The sequence below is a fragment of the Macaca fascicularis genome, chromosome 1, assembly GCF_037993035.2.
Source record: "Macaca fascicularis isolate 582-1 chromosome 1, T2T-MFA8v1.1".
NCBI lineage: Eukaryota > Metazoa > Chordata > Mammalia > Primates > Cercopithecidae > Macaca > Macaca fascicularis.
This window is the reverse complement of record NC_088375.1, coordinates 110,955,039-110,975,316: the sequence shown is the minus strand read 5'-3', so window position 1 is coordinate 110,975,316 and position 20,278 is coordinate 110,955,039. Positions and strand designations below refer to the sequence as shown.

The window sequence follows — 20,278 nt, the reverse complement described above, 5'->3', positions numbered from 1 at the left end:
TTTAAAGGCAAACCTATCGATCTGTGCTTCTGATTACCTTCACCCCTGGAACTTTTGCTGTGTCACATATCCCCTCTTTATCTTGTAACTTCAGTTTGTCCCAACAACATTTATTTGTCCAAGTATCACAAGTATGATCAGACTAGAGTGGTGGCAATGGAATGCTTTGATTACAAATATGATCAGATCCTTCCTCCTTGAAAACATATCTTAAGGCTGATTGTCCTCTTATTTTCTCCATAATTCTCGACAAGGTAGTCTATTTATACTCTTTCTGATTCCTTTCTGCCACTCAGTCCTTAACGTCTTGCAGCCTAGCTTCCACTGCTTTCACTTTGTTGCACCTTCCAAAGTTACTAATGAGCCCACAGAACCAGTATTATAATCTAGCTTCCCCCTAATCAACAGCTATACCCTTTACAAAGGCTATGTACATTATGCTGTCTGTATCATTTGACACTCGATGCTGCCTACTGAAACACTCTGCCCTCAGATCCCATGACAGCACACTATCCTAATCCTCCTCTTACCTATCTGGCAGCAATGTCTAGGTCTCTTAAGGGCCCCACTTCAACCTACTCCAAAGAGTGGGGGTTCCCCTAGGCTCAGGCCTTGGCCCTTTTCTCTGACTACATTCTTTTGTGGCTTTAATTATTGCTTCAACTTAGAAGACTGCTACAGCTTTATCTCTAGTCCCAATCTTTCCCCTGAGATGGCATACTGAGTGTTTAAGTTTCTGTTGGACAGTTTTATTTACATATTGCTGATACTTAAACATTATTGAAACTTTCAGTGTTTTAGAGCCAAGACATGCCTCTTGGCTGGGCACGGTGGCTCACGCCTATAATCCCACCTGAGGCGGGTGGATCTCTGGAGGTCAGGAGTTCAAGACCAGCCTGGTTGACATGGGGAAACCCAGTCTCTACTAAAAATACAAAAATTAACTGGGTGTGGTGGTGCACATCTGTAATCCCAGCTACTCAGGAGGCTGAAGCATGAGAATTGCTTAAACCTGGGAGGCGGAGGTTGCAGTGAGCTGAGATTCACCACTGCATGCCAGCCTGGGTGACAGAGTAAGACTCCCTCTCAAAAAAAAAAAAAATGCCTCTTGTACATCCAGTTCAACCCAACCTCCTCATTTGATACATAAAGAAACTTAGGGCCAGGCGCGGTGGCTCATGCCTGTAATCCCAGCACTTTGGGAGGCCAAGGCAGGTGGCCCACCTGAGGTCGGGAGTTCGAGACCAGCCTGACCAACATGGAGAAGCCCTGTCTGTACTAAAAATACAAAAAAAAAAAAATTAAAAAATTAGCCAGGTGTGGTGGCGCATGTCTGTAATCCCAGCTACTCCGGAGGCTGAGGCAGGAGAATCCCTTGAACCTGGAAGGCAGAGGTTGCGGTGATCCGAGATTAAGCCATTGCACTCCAACCTGGGCAACAAGAGTGAAACTCTGTCTCAAAAAAAAAAAAAAAAAAAAGAAAAGGGAAAGAAAAGAAAAGAAATGAAACTTAGGAGACTTATCTAGGACAACATGATGTGTGGAACAGAACTTGGTTTCCAGTCTGATGTGTTTTCCAGTAATCACCAATCAAATTATTCTTTCCTGAAAACATGTCCTGCTACCACTTTTTTTTTTTTTTTTTTGAGACAGAGTCTCGCCATATCACCCAGGCTGGAGTACAATGGTGCGATCCCGGCTCACCGCAACCTCTGCCTCCCAAATTCAAATGATTCTGCCTCAGCCTCCTGAGTAACTGGGATCACAGTCACCCACAACCACACCCAGCTATTTTTTGTATTTTTAGTAGAGACAGGGTTTCACCATGTTGGCCAGGCTGGTCTTGAACTCCTGACCTCGTGATCCACCCACCTCAGCCTCCCAATCCCATGCCTGCTGGGATTACAGGCATGAGCCACTGTGCCCGGCCAGCTACCAGTTTTTACAGTCTCCTCTTCTGTTAGTGCTACCTGTGGTATCGCTAGGTACCATAGTTTTTTTTTTTGTTTTTTCCTCTGGATAACTAGGCTTAAAATTTGGTGCCATCTGGTCACCAAATCCTTTTTATTCTTTATTTGGAATATCTCTTAAAATCCATTTCTTCCTATCCATTCCATTGCCACCAGTCTGCTCTAGACTTCACTGTACTAATAGTCTCTCTTGCTTCTAATCCCTTTTCGCTGATAACCAGGTTAATTTTCCTAGAACAGTGCTTTGCATATCATATCCTATTCGAATTCTTCAATGGCTCTCCAATGCTTTGAGAAGAAAGTCCAAAATCTTTAATCACAGTCTCTATTTTTCCCTGTGCTCCCCTGCATGATCCCTCTGGTGCAGTTTTTTTTTTTTTTTTTTTTGACTCCTTAACACTACACCTTTTTGCTCCTAAGCTCTTGTTCAAACCTTTCCTGCTTTGCTTGTTATCTAAACCCTGCCCTCTTTCAATGACTAACTCAAGTTCATCCTATCATTCTTTCTGTTAAACATGATCTATACACTCAGTGTTTGGCCCTTTACTCCATTAAATGGAATCATGTACATAAAACACCTAGTGCAGGGTTTGGGGCCTGGTGGGGTGGCTCACGCTTGTAATCCTAGCACTTTGGGAGACCAGCCTGGGCAACATAATGAAACTACTAAAAATACAAAAAATTAGTCTCTACTAAAAATACAAAAAATTAGCTGGGCATGGTGGCATGTCCCTGTAATCCCAGTTACTTGGGAGGCTGAGGTGGAAGGATCACCTGAGCCCAGGAGGTCCAGGCTGCAGTGAGCTATGATCATGCCACTGCATTCTAGCCTGGGCAATAAGAGTGAGACTCTGCCTCAGAAAAACAAACAAAAACAAAAAACACCCACCTAGTACAGGGTTTAGTATATAGTAGGCTCTCAAAAATGTTACTCTTCAGCTGATCCAATGGTAGTGGTTAACAGAATTTATTAACATCAGTTCCTCTCCCTTCCTTTCTTTCAACGTATCTTAATATATATATATATATATTTTGAGATGGAGTCTCGCTCTGTCACCCAGGCTGGAGTGCAGTGCCACCATCTCAGCTCACTGCAACCTCCACCTCCCAGGTTCAAGCAATTGTCTTGCCTTAGCCTCCCAAGTAGCTGAGACTACAGGCGAGCGCCATCACACCCAGCTGATTTTTTGTATTTTTAGTACAGACAGGGTTTCACTGCGTTAGCCAAGATGGTCTCGATCTCCTGACCTCGTGATCCACCCGCCTTGGCCTCCCAAAGTGCTGGGATTACAGGCGTGAGCCACCGCGCCCGGTGTATCTTCATATTTTATTCTATTTGATTCCCACGACAAATTTTGTGAGACTGACAGGGCAAAATTAGTCCCATTTTAGACATGAGGAAATAGAGTGAGTCTGGCAACGGCCAGATAGTAAATATTTTAGGCTTTGTAGGCTTTATGTCTCTATTGCGACTACCCAACTCGGCCATTGTAGCCCAAAGCAGCCATACGTAACACACAGACAAATAAGCATGACTGTAGTTCAACAGTCTTATTTACAAAAACGGGTGGAGCAGGATTTCACCTGTAGACAGTAGTCTCCAGACCCCTGGTTTTAAATGACTTATTCAAGGTCATAGGCCTGATGAGTATTAGAATTGAGATAGAATCCAGATCTCCCAACTTTGAAGCCAGTGCCTTTCACCACATTACGCTGTGGCATATTTTATTTATTATTTGTTTGTTTATTTTTTGAAATGGAGTTTCACTCTTGTTGCCCAGGCTGGAGTGCAATGGTGCGATCTCGGCCCACTGCAACCTCCACCTCCCAGGTTCAAGTGATTCTCCTGCCTCAGCCTCCCAAGTAGCTGGGATTACAGGCATGCAGCACCACGCCTGGCTAATTTTGTATTTTTAGTAGAGACAGGGTTTCACCATGTTGACCAGGCTGGTCTCGAATTCCTGACCTCAGGTGATCCACCTGCCTCAGCCTCCCAAAGTGCTGGGATTACAGGCGTGTGCCACCATGCCCGGCCCTATTTATTTATTTGTTTGTTTGTTTATATTTAATTTTTCGAGACAGGGTCTCACACTATTGCCCAGGCCAGGGTGCAGTGGTGTGATCACAGCTCGCTGCAGCTTTGACCTCCCAGACTCGGGTGATCCTCCCCCTCAGCCTCCCAAGTAGCTGGGATGACAAGTCATGCCACCATACCCAGCTAATTTCTGTATTTTTTGTAAAGATAGGAGTTTTGCTTTGTTGCCCAGGCTGGTCTCGAACTCCTGGGCTCAAGTGATCCACCAGTGTTGGCCTTTCAAAGTGCTGGGATTACAGGCGTGAGCCACCATGCCCAGCCCCCATAATTTATTTTGCGTTTATTATATACTACCTCGTTTTAGTATCTTTTATGTCTATATACTATCTCCTAGTGGTCCAGGAGGCACTAGAGTGGTATCAACAGTATCTGACACAGAGTAGTCATTCAGTGAAAGTTTATTGACAAGCATAATAATGTCGCAATCTAGTTCTATTTCGTTACTTTGGACCTGGCTTACTCTGAGGTGGGCTTAAGTGTTTGTGTGAGTTATTAGCATTAACTGAGGAGGATGCACACGCCTGTGCGTGTGTGTGTGTGCGCGCGCGCAGTCTAAGGGAGGTACGTTTCCCACAGCCATTAGATGTTAACTTACGTGCATAACCATAAATGGATATGTATAGGTAGCATACAAGTAAGAGGACGGGTGTCTCCACAGTGGAGAAGAAATTTAAAAGGAGCTTTTTCAGTAGGTCTCACTAGCACAAAAAGGCATAGAAGCTGACATAATTTTGTAGTCTAAACCCTGCAGGTGTTTCCCATATATTTATTGGTTTCACTTTATGTAGTTAAATTAGTGGGAAGATGATATAGGAAACTCACAGTGTGTTTATTTCTTTTCCTTAGCACTTAGGCAGACGACGTGTATGAATCAATCTATTTTTCGTCCGGAGAGATTTCAAAGAGTCTGTCCTTTTCTAAGAAAAGACAGGAAGCATCCTCAGGAAGCACCTACTTCTCTCGTTTTCCATCGAGAAAGAGGAATGGCTCAAATATTTATCAAGGATTTCACAGGATTAAGGCGTATGAAATGGGGCTGACCTTCTCAGAGGCCGAAGGACTTTGACTCCATGAGAGGGCGAGAAACGTGTTTTGGGGGAATTTAAAAAGTCAATTAGTATTTTGCTTTGTCAGGTGTAGAGTCCAGGCCCGGGGAAGAGCGGCAGCCAAGCGAGGCCATAAAGGACGTTGCTATGGTTTCCACGCACGTCGTCTCCCTCAGCCTGTTTCTTTGCGCGGCGCTGGCGATTCCGTAGTTTCCGCTTCCGGTAGTGAGGAGGGCAGGTGAGGAGCTGTGCAGGGTTTGGGTGAAGGAAGGCTGGCTTGGCGAGAGGTCAGGTTTGCGGGCTTTCGCCTGCTTTTCCAAAGACCAACAAAGAGCCCTTTCCTAACTCTCAACCCAACCGCTTTTGGAACTATGCGGTGGTGGGAACCCTGTGGCGCTTCTTTGTCGCTCCTGTCCTTCCCATGCCCGGCTACCATCTCTTTTCTTCTCTATGCGAGGGTTTGAATTGGCAGTGAGAATGAGAGATAACGATTCGCGTCTACTTTCTAGGATGACTTCTGTGTGCTCCATCTCGCGCGTCCCTGAGCATGTTGAATTTCCAAATCCTAAATAAGCCGCGCGGTGTAGTTTGTATTATGTTGTGTTTCTCTTTCAAATTTCCTCACCTTTTCTCCGTCATCCTTTAGGCTCTACAGAGTGAAGGTTTAAATCCAAGGTCATGGCAAAACATCTGAAGTTCATCGCCAGGACTGTGATGGTACAGGAAGGGAACGTGGAAGGTGCATACAGGATCCTAAACAGGTAACTGTTAAGGGACCAGAATCATGCCTAGACTCTCTAGGAAGTGCGGTGGTTATTCTCTTCCTTCCCCTTTCGTTGATTATTCTCAAAGCAGTGCCAGCCCAGGTGTTCACAGTCTCTTAAAACGTCTCAGTCCCTCAGTTTATTATCTTAAAAATGAAGTTCTGGGCCGGGCGCGGTGGCTCACGCCTGTAATCCCAGCACTTTGGGAGGCCGAGGCGGGTGCATCACATGAGGTCAGGAGTTTCAGACCAGCCTGGCCAACATGGTGAAACCCCATCTCTACTAAAAATACAAAAATTAGCCGGGCGTGGTGGCAGGCACCTGTAATCTCAGCTACTCGAGAGTCTGAGGCAGGAGAATCCCTTGAACCCGGGAGGCAGAGGTTGCAGTGAGCCGAGATCGAGCCACTGCACTGCAGCCTGGGCAACAGAGTGAGACTCTGTCTCAAAAAAAAAAAAAAAAAAGAAAAGAAAAAAAAGTTGTTCTTCAAACCTAACTGTATGAATCTTATTCAAGTAATCACTCCCCTCCGCCTCTCCGCTTTTAATTTAATTTAATTTTGTTTTTTTGAGATGGAGCCTCTCTCTCACCCAGGCTGGAGTGCAGTGGCACAATCTCGGCTCACTGCAAGCTCCACCTCCCGGGTTCATGCCATTCTTCTGCCTCTGCCTCCCGAGCAGCTGGGACTACAGGTGCCCGCCACCACACCCGGTTAATTTTTGTATTTTTAGTAGAGACGGGGTTTTACCTTGTTCGCCAGGATGGTCTCGATCTCCTGACCTCAAGTGATCCACCGGCCTCTGCCTCCCAAAGTGCTGGGATTACAGGCTGAGCCACTGCGCCCGGCCCCACTTTTTAAATTGAGACAGGGTCTTGCTGTGTCGCTTAGTAACCCTCCCGCCTCAGTCTCCCGAGTAGCTGGGTCTAGCCGCGCACGCCACCACCGCAGTTACTTTTTGTATTTTCTGTACAGAGGGAGTCTCGCCATGTTGCCCGAGCGTAATCACTCCTTTTATGAGGAACCTGAATTCTTTCGAAGACTTAAAAAAGGGCCCAAGGCCGGGCGCGGTGGCTCAAGCCTGTAATCCCAGCACTTTGGGAGGCCGAGACGAGCGGATCACGAGGTCAGGAGATCGAGACCATCCTGGCTAATATGGTGAAACCCCGTCTCTACTAAAAAATACAAAAAAAAAAAACTAGCCGGGCGAGGTGGTGGGCGCCTGTAGTCCCAGCTACTCGGGAGGCTGAGGCAGGAGAATGGCGTAAACCCGGGAGGCGGAGCTTGCAGTGAGCTGAGATCCGGCCACTGCACTCCAGCCTGGGCGACAAAGCAAGACTCCGTCTCAAAAAAAAAAAAAAAAAAAAAAAAAAAAGGGCCCAAAGGGAAAATCAAGATGTGAAATTGCTAGGAAGCAGGAACATAGTATGATTAATAGAAAGTTGAGAGAGGTATTGGTGTGGGACAAAGCTAAAAAAAATGGTAAATTCAGCTTGGGATCCTAGAGAAGCAGGCCAAAGATGGGAAAGCTGGCTGGGTGGGATGACTCACACCTGTAATCCTAGCATTTTGGGAGGCCCAGTAAGGGAGGATTTCTTTTTGCCAAGAGTTCAAGACCAATCTCGTAAACATAGCAAGAGCCCATTTCTAAAAATATTAAATAAGAAGAAAGGGAAAAAAAAGAAAGATAGGAAAGCTTACAAGTTTTGAGGAAAGATACAGCATAAGGAAAAATACATAAATGGAAATGAACTAGCTGGGGTGGAGGAGCTTTATAGCTTTATTGAAAATTTTTGAATGCCAGGCTAAAAGATGTAGAAGAGCCCTAATAATACTTTTTTTTTGCTCTGTTGCCAGGCTGGAGCACAGTGGCGCAGTCTTGACTCACTGCAACCTCTGCCTCCTGGGTTCAAGTGACTCTCCTGCCTCAGCCTCCCGAATAGCTGGGACTACACGTGCCCGCCACCATGCCTGGCTGATTTTTGTATTTTTAGTAGTGACGGGGTTTCACCATGTTGTCCAGGATGGTCTCAATCTCCTGGCCTTGTGATCTACCCGCCTCAGCCTTCCAAGATGCTGGGATTACAGGCATGAGCCGCTGCACCCGGCCCAGCCCTAGTAATACTTTACCACTGATTTCTCAAGCAAAAAGTTCTTAGCCTTCCCTTCTCACCAGTTGTGTGGATTTTGACTTTCTGGTATGACTCACTCATTTTCTTTCCCCAGTGTGAAGTAACTTTTGAAGAAACAAACGCTTGTTGAGTTGAATTATCAAATAATTGTAAGGAAGGGGCTCCTGTAGTCCCAGCTGCTCCAGAGGCTGAGGCAGGAGGATTGCTTGAACCCAGGAGTCCAAGACTGTAGTGTGAGTGCACTCTTGTGCCTGTGAATAACCACTCCACTGTAACCTAGGAAGCATAGTGAGACCACGTCTCTTAAAAAAAATGTAGGAAAGATATTGCCTTAAGGCCTTTAATGTGGTAGCTTTATTTCACAAGTAAGGGAAGCCTTGGAAGATCAGATTATCTTTATTGGGTTATGCAATTACTGAATGGTGGAGAGGATCCTAAAGCACATCTTTTGAATGCAATGTTCTTTAATAATAGATTATTTGCTAGTCTTACTAGAAATGGAGAGACGGTAGTTCATTTTCCAATTTAGAATCCTTATCTTATCATTTCAGTAGGTGTAGCTTTAAAAAAAAAAACCCAGAATCCTCATCTGATTGGGTTTAAATATCGGTAGGGTTCTTGAGGACTGAGAGGGCAAAGGAAAGGGAACCTAGTTCTTAGCAAAGCAGAGAGTTCTAGGTGTAGAAGGTCGGATGGCAGAAGACCACAGTTAGTGAGGAAAAAAATGCTGTCAGAAGCTGTGTAAATGAGAAGCAGTTCCAGGCTCAGAATGGTTTATATGTCTTTTAAAAGGATCTTGCCTTAGGGTCAGGCGTGGTGGCTCATGCCTGTAATCCCAGCACTTTGGGAGGCTGAGGCGAGTGGATCACCTGAGGTCAGGAGTTCAATACCAGCCTGGCCAACAGGGTGAAACCCTGTCTCTACTAAATATATAAAATTAGCCGGATGTGGTGGCAGGTACCTGTAATCTCAGCTACTTGGGAGGCTGAGGCAGGAGAATCACTTGAACCAGGGAAGCAGAGGCTGCAGTGAGCCACAGTCATGCCACTGCATTCCAGTCTAGGCCACAGAGTAAGACTAAAAAAAAAAATAAAAAATCTGGGGTCAGCCGCATCACCTCATTCTATGTGCATAACAATCATATCCTTGGCCTGAAGCTGTTCCCTCTACATTGTCACTTACGCTGTAAGTGAAGATAAGTACCAGGTTGTAAGGTATCCTGTTTCATTTTTCTCTCTTTCTCCTCATTCCCAACTCTCCTATTTCAGACCTTCTGGTGGCATGTCTGAGAAGTATATTATTTCTGATGACCTTTCTCTGCCCCTATCTTGCTATCTTGGAAGTAACAATATGAACGACTTTTTTTTTTTTTTTTTTGGAGAGTTTCGCTCTTGTTGCCCAGACTGGAGTGCGATGGCGCCATCTCGGCTCACCACAACCTCTGCCTCCTAGGTTCAAACGATTCTCCTGCCTCAGCCTTCTGAGTAGCTGGGATTACAGGCATGCGCCACCACACCTGGCTAATTTTCTATTTTCACTAGAGTTGGGGTTTATCCGTGTTGGTCAGGCTGGTCTCAAACTCCTGATCTCATGTGATCCACCGCCTTGGCCTCCCAAAGTGCTGGGATTACAGGTTTGAGCCACTGCACCCAGCCTAAAATGAACGTCTTTATAGGTAACATCCAGACCCTGTAGTGAGTTAGCTAGTGAGATGAATGTTGAATTTAGGAAAAGGCATGTGTTATGTATAACTTCACTCTTTTTTTCTGACTTCTCCCTGTAAATCTTTTTCTGTATGATTTATTTTGGTAGATTTAGATGGGTCTTCTGGCCATGGTTGTTGAGATGTTTATATTATTGAAAGATCAAAGGATAGCTGTTACTTAATGGTAAACAAATTTCCAAAAGGCTCTGTTTTAGTTCCCTTATTCCTGAAGTGTAGCTAACACAAAAACAAGAATTTTGTTTTTAGAAAATTAGCTACTTTGACAAAGAACAACAAAATTTGTGGTATAGTATTATTTACTGAACCACTTCTTTTATTTATTTATTTATTTGAGATGGAGTCTCCCTCTGTCGCCCAGGCTGGAGTGCAGTGGTGTAGTCTCAGCTCACTGTGACCTCTGCCTCCCAGGTTCAAGCGATTCTCCTGCCTCAGCCTTCCGACTAGCTGGGACTACAGGCGCATGCCACCACCCCAGCTAATTTTTTGTATTTTTAGTAGAGACGGGGTTTCACCGTGTTAGTCAGAATGGTCTCGATCTCCTGACCTCGTGATCTGCCCGCCTCAGCCTCCCAAAGTGCTGGGATTACAGGCATGAGCCACCATGTCCAGCTGAACCACTTCTTACAGTTGTATCAAGAGAGTAGTGGCTAGGTGCAGTGCCTCACTCAAGTATTCTCAGCACTTTGGGAGGCAGAGGAAGCTGGATCTCTTGAGGCCAGGAGTTCAAGACTAGCCTGGCCAACATGGCAAAACCCGGTCTTTACTAAAAATACAAAAATTAGCTGTGCATGGTGGCACAGGTCTGTAATCCCAGCCACTCGGGAGGCTGAGGCAGAAGAACTGCTTGAACCTGGGAGACAGAGACTGCAGTGATGCCCCATATCATACATGGAATGCATCCCCATTTACACTTACAATTTGAAACAAAGAATCTGAGAAACAAAATATTTCTCATCTCCTTCCTGATTATTTCTTCATTGATACCAGGTTTGCAGAAAACGTAAGGCCAGCTCTTATCTTTTGAGAGAAGACTCTCTTCTTACTTCTTTGTCTAAGGTTGTCTATACCCCTTTATATATGCCTCTTTTAAAAATCCTTTCAGCCACTATATTTTTAATTTAATCAACACTTAGTTTTTGCTTTTCCTGTTTTTTTCTGTTTTTTGTTTGTTTGAGACGAAGTCTCGCTCTTGTCCCCCAGGCTGGAGTGCAATAGTGTGATCTAAGCTCACTGCAACCTCCGCCTCCTGGGTTCAAGTGATTCTCCTGCCTCAGCCCCTCAAGTAGCTGGGATTACAGGCGCCTGCCACCATGCCTGGCTAGTTTTGGTATTTTTAGTAGAGACAGGGTTTCACCATGTTGGCCAGGCTGGTCTCGAACTCCTGACGACCACAGGTGATCCACCCATCTCGGCCTCCCAAAATGCTGGAATTACAGGCGTGAGCCACAACACCCAGCGCACATACTACTTTTATGGTTCTCTTTTTATTGATGACTGGCATTTTGCACATACCTATTTCCTGGGTGGAAGTGTTAATATTAGACAGCAGGAGAGTGGTCAGTGTGACACCCTGTGGTTTCAACCCTGGCTGCCTATTAGGATCACCTGGGGAACTGTCAGGAAAACAAAACTAATGTCAGGGCCCAATCTGAGATGAATTAGAATCTCCAGGGGTTGGCACCTGGCTGGCAGCATTTTAAAAAACATACCATGAGATTTCACCAGGATTGAAAATTATTATAATAGACTTGTAGCCTCCTGGCCGGGCACCGTGACTCATGCCTGTAATCCCAGCACTTTGGGAGGCTGAGACAAGTGGATCATTTGAGGTTAGGAGTTCGAGACCAGCCTGGCCAACATAGTGAAACCCCGTCTCTACTAAAAATATAAAAATTAGCCGGGTATGGTGGTGCATGCCTGTAATCCCAGCTATTCAGGAGGCTGATGCAGGAGAATTGCTTAAACCCAGGAGGGGAGGTTGCAGTGAGCTGAGATCGCACCATTGCACTCCAGCCTGGGTGACAGAGTGAAACCCTGTCTCAAAAAAACAAAAGACTTGTAGCCTCCTTAAGGACAGAAACTTATGCTTTTTCATTTGTATATCTCTTGGATTTACCAAAGTGTCTGGCACATCCAAAGCTCTCATTAAATGTCTTCTTAATGAACATAAATATTCCTTTATCTTTTTTGTCACTTCCTTATTTAATGTTTGTCAAACTTTTCCACTGAAGTGTCGTTAACAGCACAGGAGTGTGAATGAACTATAGGGGTTCTGCTACTATAAGCAAACATGGAATTTCTTTGAAGTTTCCCTAAATTAAAATTTAAGGTGAACTTCGTATTCACTGCCATTGCATCTGTTTTACGGGTAACACCCCCGCTCCCTTGAGTTAAAATTGGTGCTCCAGGCAGATGCATCAAATTTGTCCAGAAACTCTTGTATCCCTTGGCATTCTGTTAAGTACCCTAGTTAAGAAGCACAGTATTACCTTTTCTTCAGGGATTAAAACACCAAAGTAGGAGTAGAATTTGAAATAAAGAAATTTACATTGCTTAAAAAGAAAAGGGGTTGGCACCTGGCTGGCAGCATTTTAAAAACCATACCAGTCTTAGAATAATTTCCTTTTTTCTGTTTTTTTTTTTTTTTTTTTTTTTTTTTTGAGACAGAGTCTCACTCTGTTGCCCAGACTGCATGGTCTTTGCTCATGGCAACCTCTGTCTCCCAGGTTCAAGTGATTCTCCTGCCTCAGCTTCCCGAGTAGCTGGGATAACAGGCATCTACCACTATGTCTGGCTAATTTTTTGTAGTAGAGATGGGGTTTTACCATGTTGGCCAGGCTGGTCTTGAACTCCTGACCTTGTGATTGGCCCGCCTGGCCTCCCAAAGTGCTGGGATTACAGGCGTGAGCCACCGCGCCCGGCCTCTTAGAATAATTTTCTAGGTAAGGACTTTTAAACTTTTGTGTATGTGAGCAGACTGATTTTGGAGTGATGCAATCTTCTGTTTTCCTGCTGCCTGTTAATCACATTTGCTGACTGATGCACTTTTCTGTTTCTTCCTTTTCTCTGCTTTTCCCAAATGTCCTGTCTCTAGCCACTTTTTCTGTATTATCTCTCTCACACTCCAACTGTCTTCTGATCTCTTTCAGCTCTCATAGCTGGTAGTTTAAAAATAATTTGCTCGTTCTGTAATTGCTCTCCTAATTACAATAGGTAGGAGAGCAAATGAGTCTAGAGGAAGGTGATTAAAGCTTTACCATGTTTGAAGTACAGAGAGAGTCTTACAAAGAAAACAGCCTATGTGTCTGCCCAGTGAGGCCACCACAAAATGCCTGTTATATAACTGGGGGCCCTCATTGGTGCCCAGGGATGAGGAGGTGGAAAGTGGGGGTTGCTAGGAAGCCCTGCATGATTGACTGGGCCCCAAGCAAAGAAAGGCGAGTACACTGGAAGCATGCCCTGTTGACTCCTTTTACGCCTAGTGGGCTACTTTGTAGGTCCATTGAGTCCTTCTGCATACACGTCTGTCCTGACGTAGACTGGCTACACTGACGTGTGAGTCTGCCACCCGCAACTCCCCCCCACTCCAGGCAGCTTGGCTGCTTTTACATAATCATTTGAATTTCACTAAAGCTGGCAGCTGGTTTCTCCTTCAGTATTAGGTTGCCAGGCGCCCGAACTCCAGGCTGATCTGTTTACTATAAAGCTCTTGATATGCTAGTCCTTGAACTACTTTTGGAAGCAGAAGCATCATTAGTAACACCCTCTCTATTCTTGTGTTTTACAAAGCTCTTCTTACATCCTTTTCTTTTTTTTTTTTTTTTTGAGACGGAGTCTCGCTCTGTCACCCAGGCTGGAGTGCAGTGGCCGGATCTCAGCTCACTGCAAGCTCCGCCTCCCGGGTTCACGCCATTCTCCTGCCTCAGCCTCCCGAGTAGCTGGGACTATAGGCGCCCGCCACCTCGCCCGGCTAGTTTTTTGTATTTTTTAGTAGAGACGGGGTTTCACCGTGTTAGCCAGAATGGTCTCGATCTCCTGACCTCGTGATCCGCCCGTCTCAGCCTCCCAAAGTGCTGGGATTACAGGCGTGAGCCACCGCGCCCGGCCCTTACATCCTTTTCTATTAGAGGTAAACTTGAGTAGATACCTCTACTGTAGGAACTCTGGATCATTTGAAGATAATCTGTGCCTTTTTTAGGATGACTAGAACGTGCCAGGTAAGGGAGGGAATCCTCACCTGGCATCTTGGAATTTATTTGGTCTGTGTTTTGGAAGTAAGTAGTACATCCAGGGAATGCCATTTACCAACCCCCATCATTATATTCTTTCTTTTCCCTTCACCATTCTTATGTTCTTTTAGTATTCTTTTTCCTTGTCTTGCCCTTTTGCCTGACAGTACAGGCATTTCCTTGGTAAGATGATCACCTCTGTTTTAGAAGCCTTTTGGAACTCCAGTAGGGTTCCTGAGTCATACTCAACCCCTTCCTCCTCTTGCAGTGTTGTTGCATCCTACTTTTAAACTGTCTGTCATTAATAGATTCCTCTTCCTAGGTCATATTTATTCAGGGTCTCTGTCCTTTTTATATTCTCTCAAATCCAGTCTCCTTGTACTTTTTATATTATATATCCAATCTTTTTCTTTCAGGGACTTTTTTCTATATTTTCTCCAGTATACTACTTTCTAGTCCAAAAAGCAACCTTCATTAGACAGTATTAAACACAAGTCTCAGCAGAAATAAATGTTTACATGCTTAGATCATATTTTTCTTCCAGTGTCCTGTATCGGCTTCCATTTCTTCTTTATTCTGATTGAAGAGTCTAGCCCAGCTCTTCACTCCCTCTTTTACCCATGGATACTGCAACAATTTGTCTTCTGAAATTGGTGGTTTTTGTTTGAGAAGCAGAATACTGTTGTAGAGCACTTTACTACTGAATTCTGCTTATAGTTCCATTTTGTGATCTTGGGCAGGTCAGCCTCTCTGAACTTCAGTTTCCTAATCTATAAAAGAGGACATTATTTGCCTAAACAATTTCATAGGAGTGTAGTTACAGATTTGATCTCTAACCTTAGAAGGGACACGACCCAGTGAGGGGTTCAATGTAATACTGTTTGACCAGTGCTATAAAAGAGACATTAGCCGAGCGTGGTGGTTCACACCTGCAATCCCAGCACTTTGGGAGGCCGAGGCGGGTGGATCACCTGAGGTCAGGAGTTCGAGACCAGCCTGGCCAACGTGGTGAAACCCTGTCTCTACTAAAAATACAAAAATTATCCAGGTGTGGTGGTACGCCCCTGTAATCCCAGCTACTTAGGAGGCTGAGGCAGGAGAATTGCTTGAACCTGAGAGGCGGAGGCTGCAGGGAGCCAAGATGGTGACGCTGCACTCCAGCCTGGGCAACAGAGTGAGGCCCTGCCTAAAAAATAAAAAAGAGAGAGACATTAACAGTGTGCCATGGTGTTGGTTGTCCCTGGACCATCAGCAGCAATATCAGGTGGGAATTGTTAGAAATGCAAATTCTTGGCCCCCTACTCTAGGCATACAGAATCAGAAACTGGCACAGCAGTCTGTGGTGGTCTTTGAAATAGGGTTTCACAGCCGAGCACGGTGGCTCATGCCTGTAATCCCGGCACTTTGGGAGGCCCAGGCAGGCAGATCATGAGGTCAGAAGTTCAAGACCAGCCTGACCAATATGATGAAACTCCGTCTCTACTAAAAATACAAAAATTAGCTGGGCGTTGTGGTACGTGGCTGTAGTCCCAGCTACTCGGGAGCCTGAGGCAAGAGAATCACTTGAACCCGGGAGGCAGAGGTTGCAGTGAGCCGAGATTGTGCCATTGCACTCCAGCCTGGGCAACAGAGCGAGAGTCTGTCTCAAAAAAAAAAAACAAAAACAAAAAGCCGGTTGCAGTGGCTCACGCCTGTAATCCCAGCACTTTGGGAGGCTGAGGCAGGTGGATCACCTGAGGTCAGGAGTTCGAGACCAGCCTGGCCAACATGGCGAAACCTTGTGTCTACTAAAAATAACAAAAATTAGCTGGGCCTGATGGCGGGTGCCTGTAATTCCTACTTGGGAGGCTGAGACAGGAGAATTGCTTGAACCCAGGAGGCAGAGGTTGCACTGAGCCAAGATTGCACCGTTGCACTCCAGCCTGGGCAACGAGAGCGAAACTCCGTCTCAAAAGAAAGAAATAGGGTCTTGCTTGCCCAGGCTGGAGTGCAGTACCACGATCATGACTCACTGCAGTCTCAATCTCCCAGGTTAAAGCAATTCTCCCATTCTCCCACCTCAGCCTCTCAAGTAGCTGGGAGTGCAGGTGTGTGTGCCACCATGTCTGGCTAATTTTTAATTTTTTGTAGAGATGGGGGTCTCATTATGTTGCTCAGGCTAGTGTCAAACTCCTGGGCTCAAGCGATCCTGCTAGCTTGGCCTCCCAAAGTCCTGGGATACAGGTGTGAGCCACCATGGCCAGCCAGCAATCCCTGTTTTAACAAGCTTTCCAGATGACTACTGCATGCTAAAGTTTGATTTCACCTGAACTAGTTTACAGATGTGATAACAATTGATTTGGGCCTTTGAGGAACAAGTAGGATTTCATGAGGAAGAAAAAGAATGATATTTCAAGTAGAGGGAATATCATGAGCAAATAAAAAACAAGTATGTAGGATGCCTGTAGAACTGCATATACTTAAGTGTGACTAGAGCATTGGCATTATCGGGCAGGTGTTTTGTTTTTGCTTTTTGACACAGAGTCTCCATCTTTTGCCCAGTCTGGAGTGCAGTGCCTTGATCTCGACTCACTGCAACCTCCACCTCCCAGGTTCAAGCTATTTTCCTGCCTCTGCCTCCCGAGTAGCTGGGATTACAGATGGGCACCACCATGCCCAGCTAATTTTTGTATTTTTAGTAGAGACGGGGTTTCACCACGTTGGCCGGGCTTGTCTCGAACTCCTGACCTCAAGTGATCAGTAGGGCAGGTTATTAAAGATAAAGATATATATATAGGGTGCAATTGTTCAGGCTTTGAGCTTAGACTAGTAGTTCCAAAATCTGTCTGTACGTTGGAGTCACCTGGGAAACTTAAAAACCTGCTCATGTCCCTTTCCCTCTCCTTTGTGATTTAATTAGACTGAGGTGTGGCCCAGGGTTTGGAATGTTTAAAAGATCCCTGGGCAGTTCTAATGTGCAGATGATTCTGGGAACTTTAGTGGCTTAGGTCATTCTGTACATTAGGAAAGATTTTTTAGCACCAGAGTGGCATGATCTGATTTGTTTTAGGACAATAATTGGTATAGGAAAAGAGTGGAAATAGGGCAACCTACGTATTCACACTTCAGATAAGTTGTTCTTTAGGATTCCTTCACAACCACTTTTTTGTTCTCATGTTCAGGTTTAATGCCTCTTGTGAGTTTTTGTTTTGTTTTTCCTTGAGACAGAGTCTCCGTTGCCTCGGCTGGAGTGCAGTGGCACCATCTCTGCTCACTACAGCTTCCACCCCGAGTTCAAGGGATTCTTCTGCCTCAGCCTCCTGAGTACAAGCGCCCATCACTATGCCCAGCTAATTTTTGTATTTTTAGTAGAGGCGGGGTTTCACCATGTTGGACAGGCTGGTCTTGAACTCCTGACCTCAAGTGATCTTTTTGAGATGGAATTTCGCTCTTGTTGCCCAGGCTGGAGTGCAATGGCGCAACCTTGGCTCACCGCAACCTCCGTCCCCAGGGTTCAAGCAATTCTCCTGCCTCAGCCTCCCAAGTAGCTGGGATTACAGGCATATACCACCATGCCCAGCTAATTTTGTATTTTTAGTAGAGACGGGGTTTCTCCATGTTGGTCAGGCTGCTCTCAAACTCCTGACTTCAGGTGATCCGCCCACCTCAGCCTCCCAAAGTACTGGAATTACAGGTGTGAGCCACCGCGCCTGGCGGGATGGAACTTTAAGTAAGAGAATCACCTTAAGAATCACCCCTAGTGATTTTGTTCTTGTTGAAAATGACTCTCCCCAATTGAAGTCTCTTAAATGCCCATTAGTTGAGAATCATTGCTCTAGGGAGACATGTTCTTAAGGGACTGTATCATATCCCTCAGGTGTGTTGTGGTAAAATAGGTATGAGAACATAACTTTGACTATAAACTCTACAAGAGCAAGGACCATGTAATTAATTGCTTTTTTATTTCCCCACATTTTTTTTTTTTTTTTGAGACAGAGTCTCACTCTGTTGCCCAGACTGGAGTACAGTGGCACAATCTTGGCTCATTGCAACTTCTGCCTCCTGGGTTCAAGCATTTCTCCTGCCTCAGCCTCCTGAGTAGCTGAGAGGGACTATAGGCGCACGCCATCATGTACAGCTAATTTTTGTATTTTTAGTAGAGACAGGGTTTCACCATATTGGTCAGGCTGGTTTCGAACTCCTGACCTCAAGTGATCGACCCGCCTTGGCCTCCCAAAGTGCTAGGATTACAGGCATGAGCCACTGTGCCCAGCCTTTTTTTTTTTTTTTTTTTTTTGAGTCAAGGTCTCACTCTGTTGCCCAGGCTAGAATGCAGTGGTAGGATCTCAGCTCACTGCAGCCTCGAACTCCCAGGTTCAATTGATCCTCCCACCTTAACCTCCTGAGTAGAGGGGACTACAGGCGTCTACCACCATGCCTGGCTAATGTTTGTATTATTTGCAGAGACGGGGTTTTGCCTTGTTGCCCATGCTGAAATTTTTTTTTTCTTTTTTGAGACAGGGTCTTACTCTGTCACCCAGGCTGGAGTACAGTGGTGCAAACATGGCACACTGCAGCTTCCGTCTCCCCTGGGCTCAAGTGATGCCCCCACCTCAGCCTCCTAAGCTGCTAGCACTACAGACACATGCCATGTTGCCTAGGCTGGTCTCAAAACTCCTGGGCTCAAACAATCTGCTCACCTTGCCCTCCCAAAGTGGTGGGATTACAGGCATGAGCCACTGTACCTGGCCCACAGATTCTTATTGAGGCTTCTGTAAGTAGGCAGTTAATGCTCTATTGTCACCATTTCCCACTGTAATTTTTATAAATACCAGTTGTTTGGCCAATCGACTTCTGACTATTTGCTAAACTGGGAAAGAGTAATGATGATCCCAAATGTCTAACCTCATTGCTTGCCTTTATACAGAATCCTCACTATGGATGGGCTCATTGAGGACATTAAACGTCGGCGGTATTATGAGAAGCCATGCCGCCGGCGACAGAGGGAAAGCTATGAAAGGTGCCAGCGGATCTACAACATGGAAATGGCTCGCAAGATCAACTTCTTGATGCGAAAGAATCGGGCAGATCCGTGGCAGGGCTGCTGAGGCCTGTGGATGGGACACCCAGTGCGAAACCCTCATCCAGTTTTGTCTCCATCTCTTTTCTTTGTACAATCCCATTTCCTAAACTCAAATCACATGTCTGCAAAAAGGCCTCCAAATATAGAAACAATTCCATTAGTCAGCAGTGGACCCTGTCTTTTATTAAGTGAAAGAAAAAACTGAGTCTGAAAGTAGTCTAGGAGTAGAATGGTGTTTGCTGGAGCTGGAGGAGGGGGCAATGAGGAATTATTGTTTAATGGGCACAGAGTTTCAGTTTGAGCAGATGAAAAACTTCAGGAGATGATGGCCAGGCACGGTGGCTCATACCTGTTATCCCGACACTTTGGGAGGCTGAGGCGGCTGGATCACTTGAGGCCAGGAGTTTGAGACCAGCCTGGCCAATGTGGTGAAACCCCATCTCTACTAAAAATACAAAAAAAAAAATTGGCTGGGTGTGGTGGTACATGCCTGTAGTCCGGGACACTTGGGAGGCTGAGGCAGGAGAATTGCTTGAACTGGGGAGGCGGAGGTTGCAGTGAGCCAAGATCATGCCACTGCACTTCAACCTGGGTGACAGAGTGAGACTCCATCTCAAAAAAAAAAAAAAACGGAAAGGGATGATGGATGGTGATGGTGGTTGCTCAAAAGGATGAATGTACTTAATGCCACTGAACTATACCCTTAAATGTTTTAAGATGGTAAATTTTTTTTTTTTTTTTTTTTTTTTTTTTTTTTTTTTTTTTTTTTTTTGAGACGGAGTCTCACGCTGTTGCCCAGGCTGGAGTGCAGTGGCGCGATCTCGGCTCACTGCAAGCTCCGCCTCCCGGGTTCCCGCCATTCTCCTGCCTCAGCCTCCTGAGTAGCTGGGACTACAGGCGCCCGCCACCGCGCCCGGCTAATTTTTTTTTTGTATTTTTAGTAGAGACGGGGTTTCACTGTGGTCTCGATCTCCTGACCTTGTGATCCGCCCGCCTCGGCCTCCCAAAGTGCTGGGATTACAGGCTTGAGCCACCGCGCCCGGCCTAAATTTTTTTTTTTTTTATTTTTATTTATTTATTTTTTTTTTTGAGACGGAGTCTTGCTCTGTCACCCAGGCTGGAGTGCAGTGGCCGGATCTCAGCTCACTGCAAGGTCCTCCTCTCGGGTTCACGCCATTCTCCTGCCTCAGCCTCCCGAGTAGCTGGGACTACAGGCACCCGCCACTTCACCCGGCTAGTTTTTTGTATTTTTTTAG

General features: G+C 45.6%; 1 protein-coding gene across 3 annotated transcripts; it reads left to right on the top strand.

Moving 5' to 3' along the window:
- The first annotated feature begins 5,319 nt into the window (after positions 1-5,319).
- On the top strand, positions 5,320-19,182 carry MRPS21 (mitochondrial ribosomal protein S21). 3 transcript variants are annotated; one of them, XM_005542015.4, is made up of 3 exons: positions 5,320-5,349; positions 5,758-5,872; positions 18,867-19,182. In XM_005542015.4, exons 2-3 carry the CDS (start codon positions 5,790-5,792, stop codon positions 19,045-19,047), a joined length of 264 nt encoding a protein of 87 aa, XP_005542072.1. In that variant the 5' UTR covers positions 5,320-5,349; positions 5,758-5,789; the 3' UTR covers positions 19,048-19,182. The 3 variants fall into 3 exon arrangements, with proteins under 3 accessions (XP_005542072.1, XP_005542071.1, XP_065402697.1); XM_005542014.4 differs by having other exon boundaries at positions 5,320-5,398; XM_065546625.1 differs by having other exon boundaries at positions 5,320-5,490.
- The last annotated feature ends 1,096 nt before the right edge of the window (positions 19,183-20,278 follow it).

Bases quoted from the DNA above. Each gene is read 5' to 3' on its own strand.
- MRPS21 (XM_005542015.4), top strand. From the start codon at position 5,790: ATGGCAAAACATCTGAAGTTCATCGCCAGGACTGTGATGGTACAGGAA. The intron at 5,873-18,866 runs GTAACTGTTAAG...GCCTTTATACAG, and splicing joins GCATACAGGATCCTAAACAG to AATCCTCACTATGGATGGGC.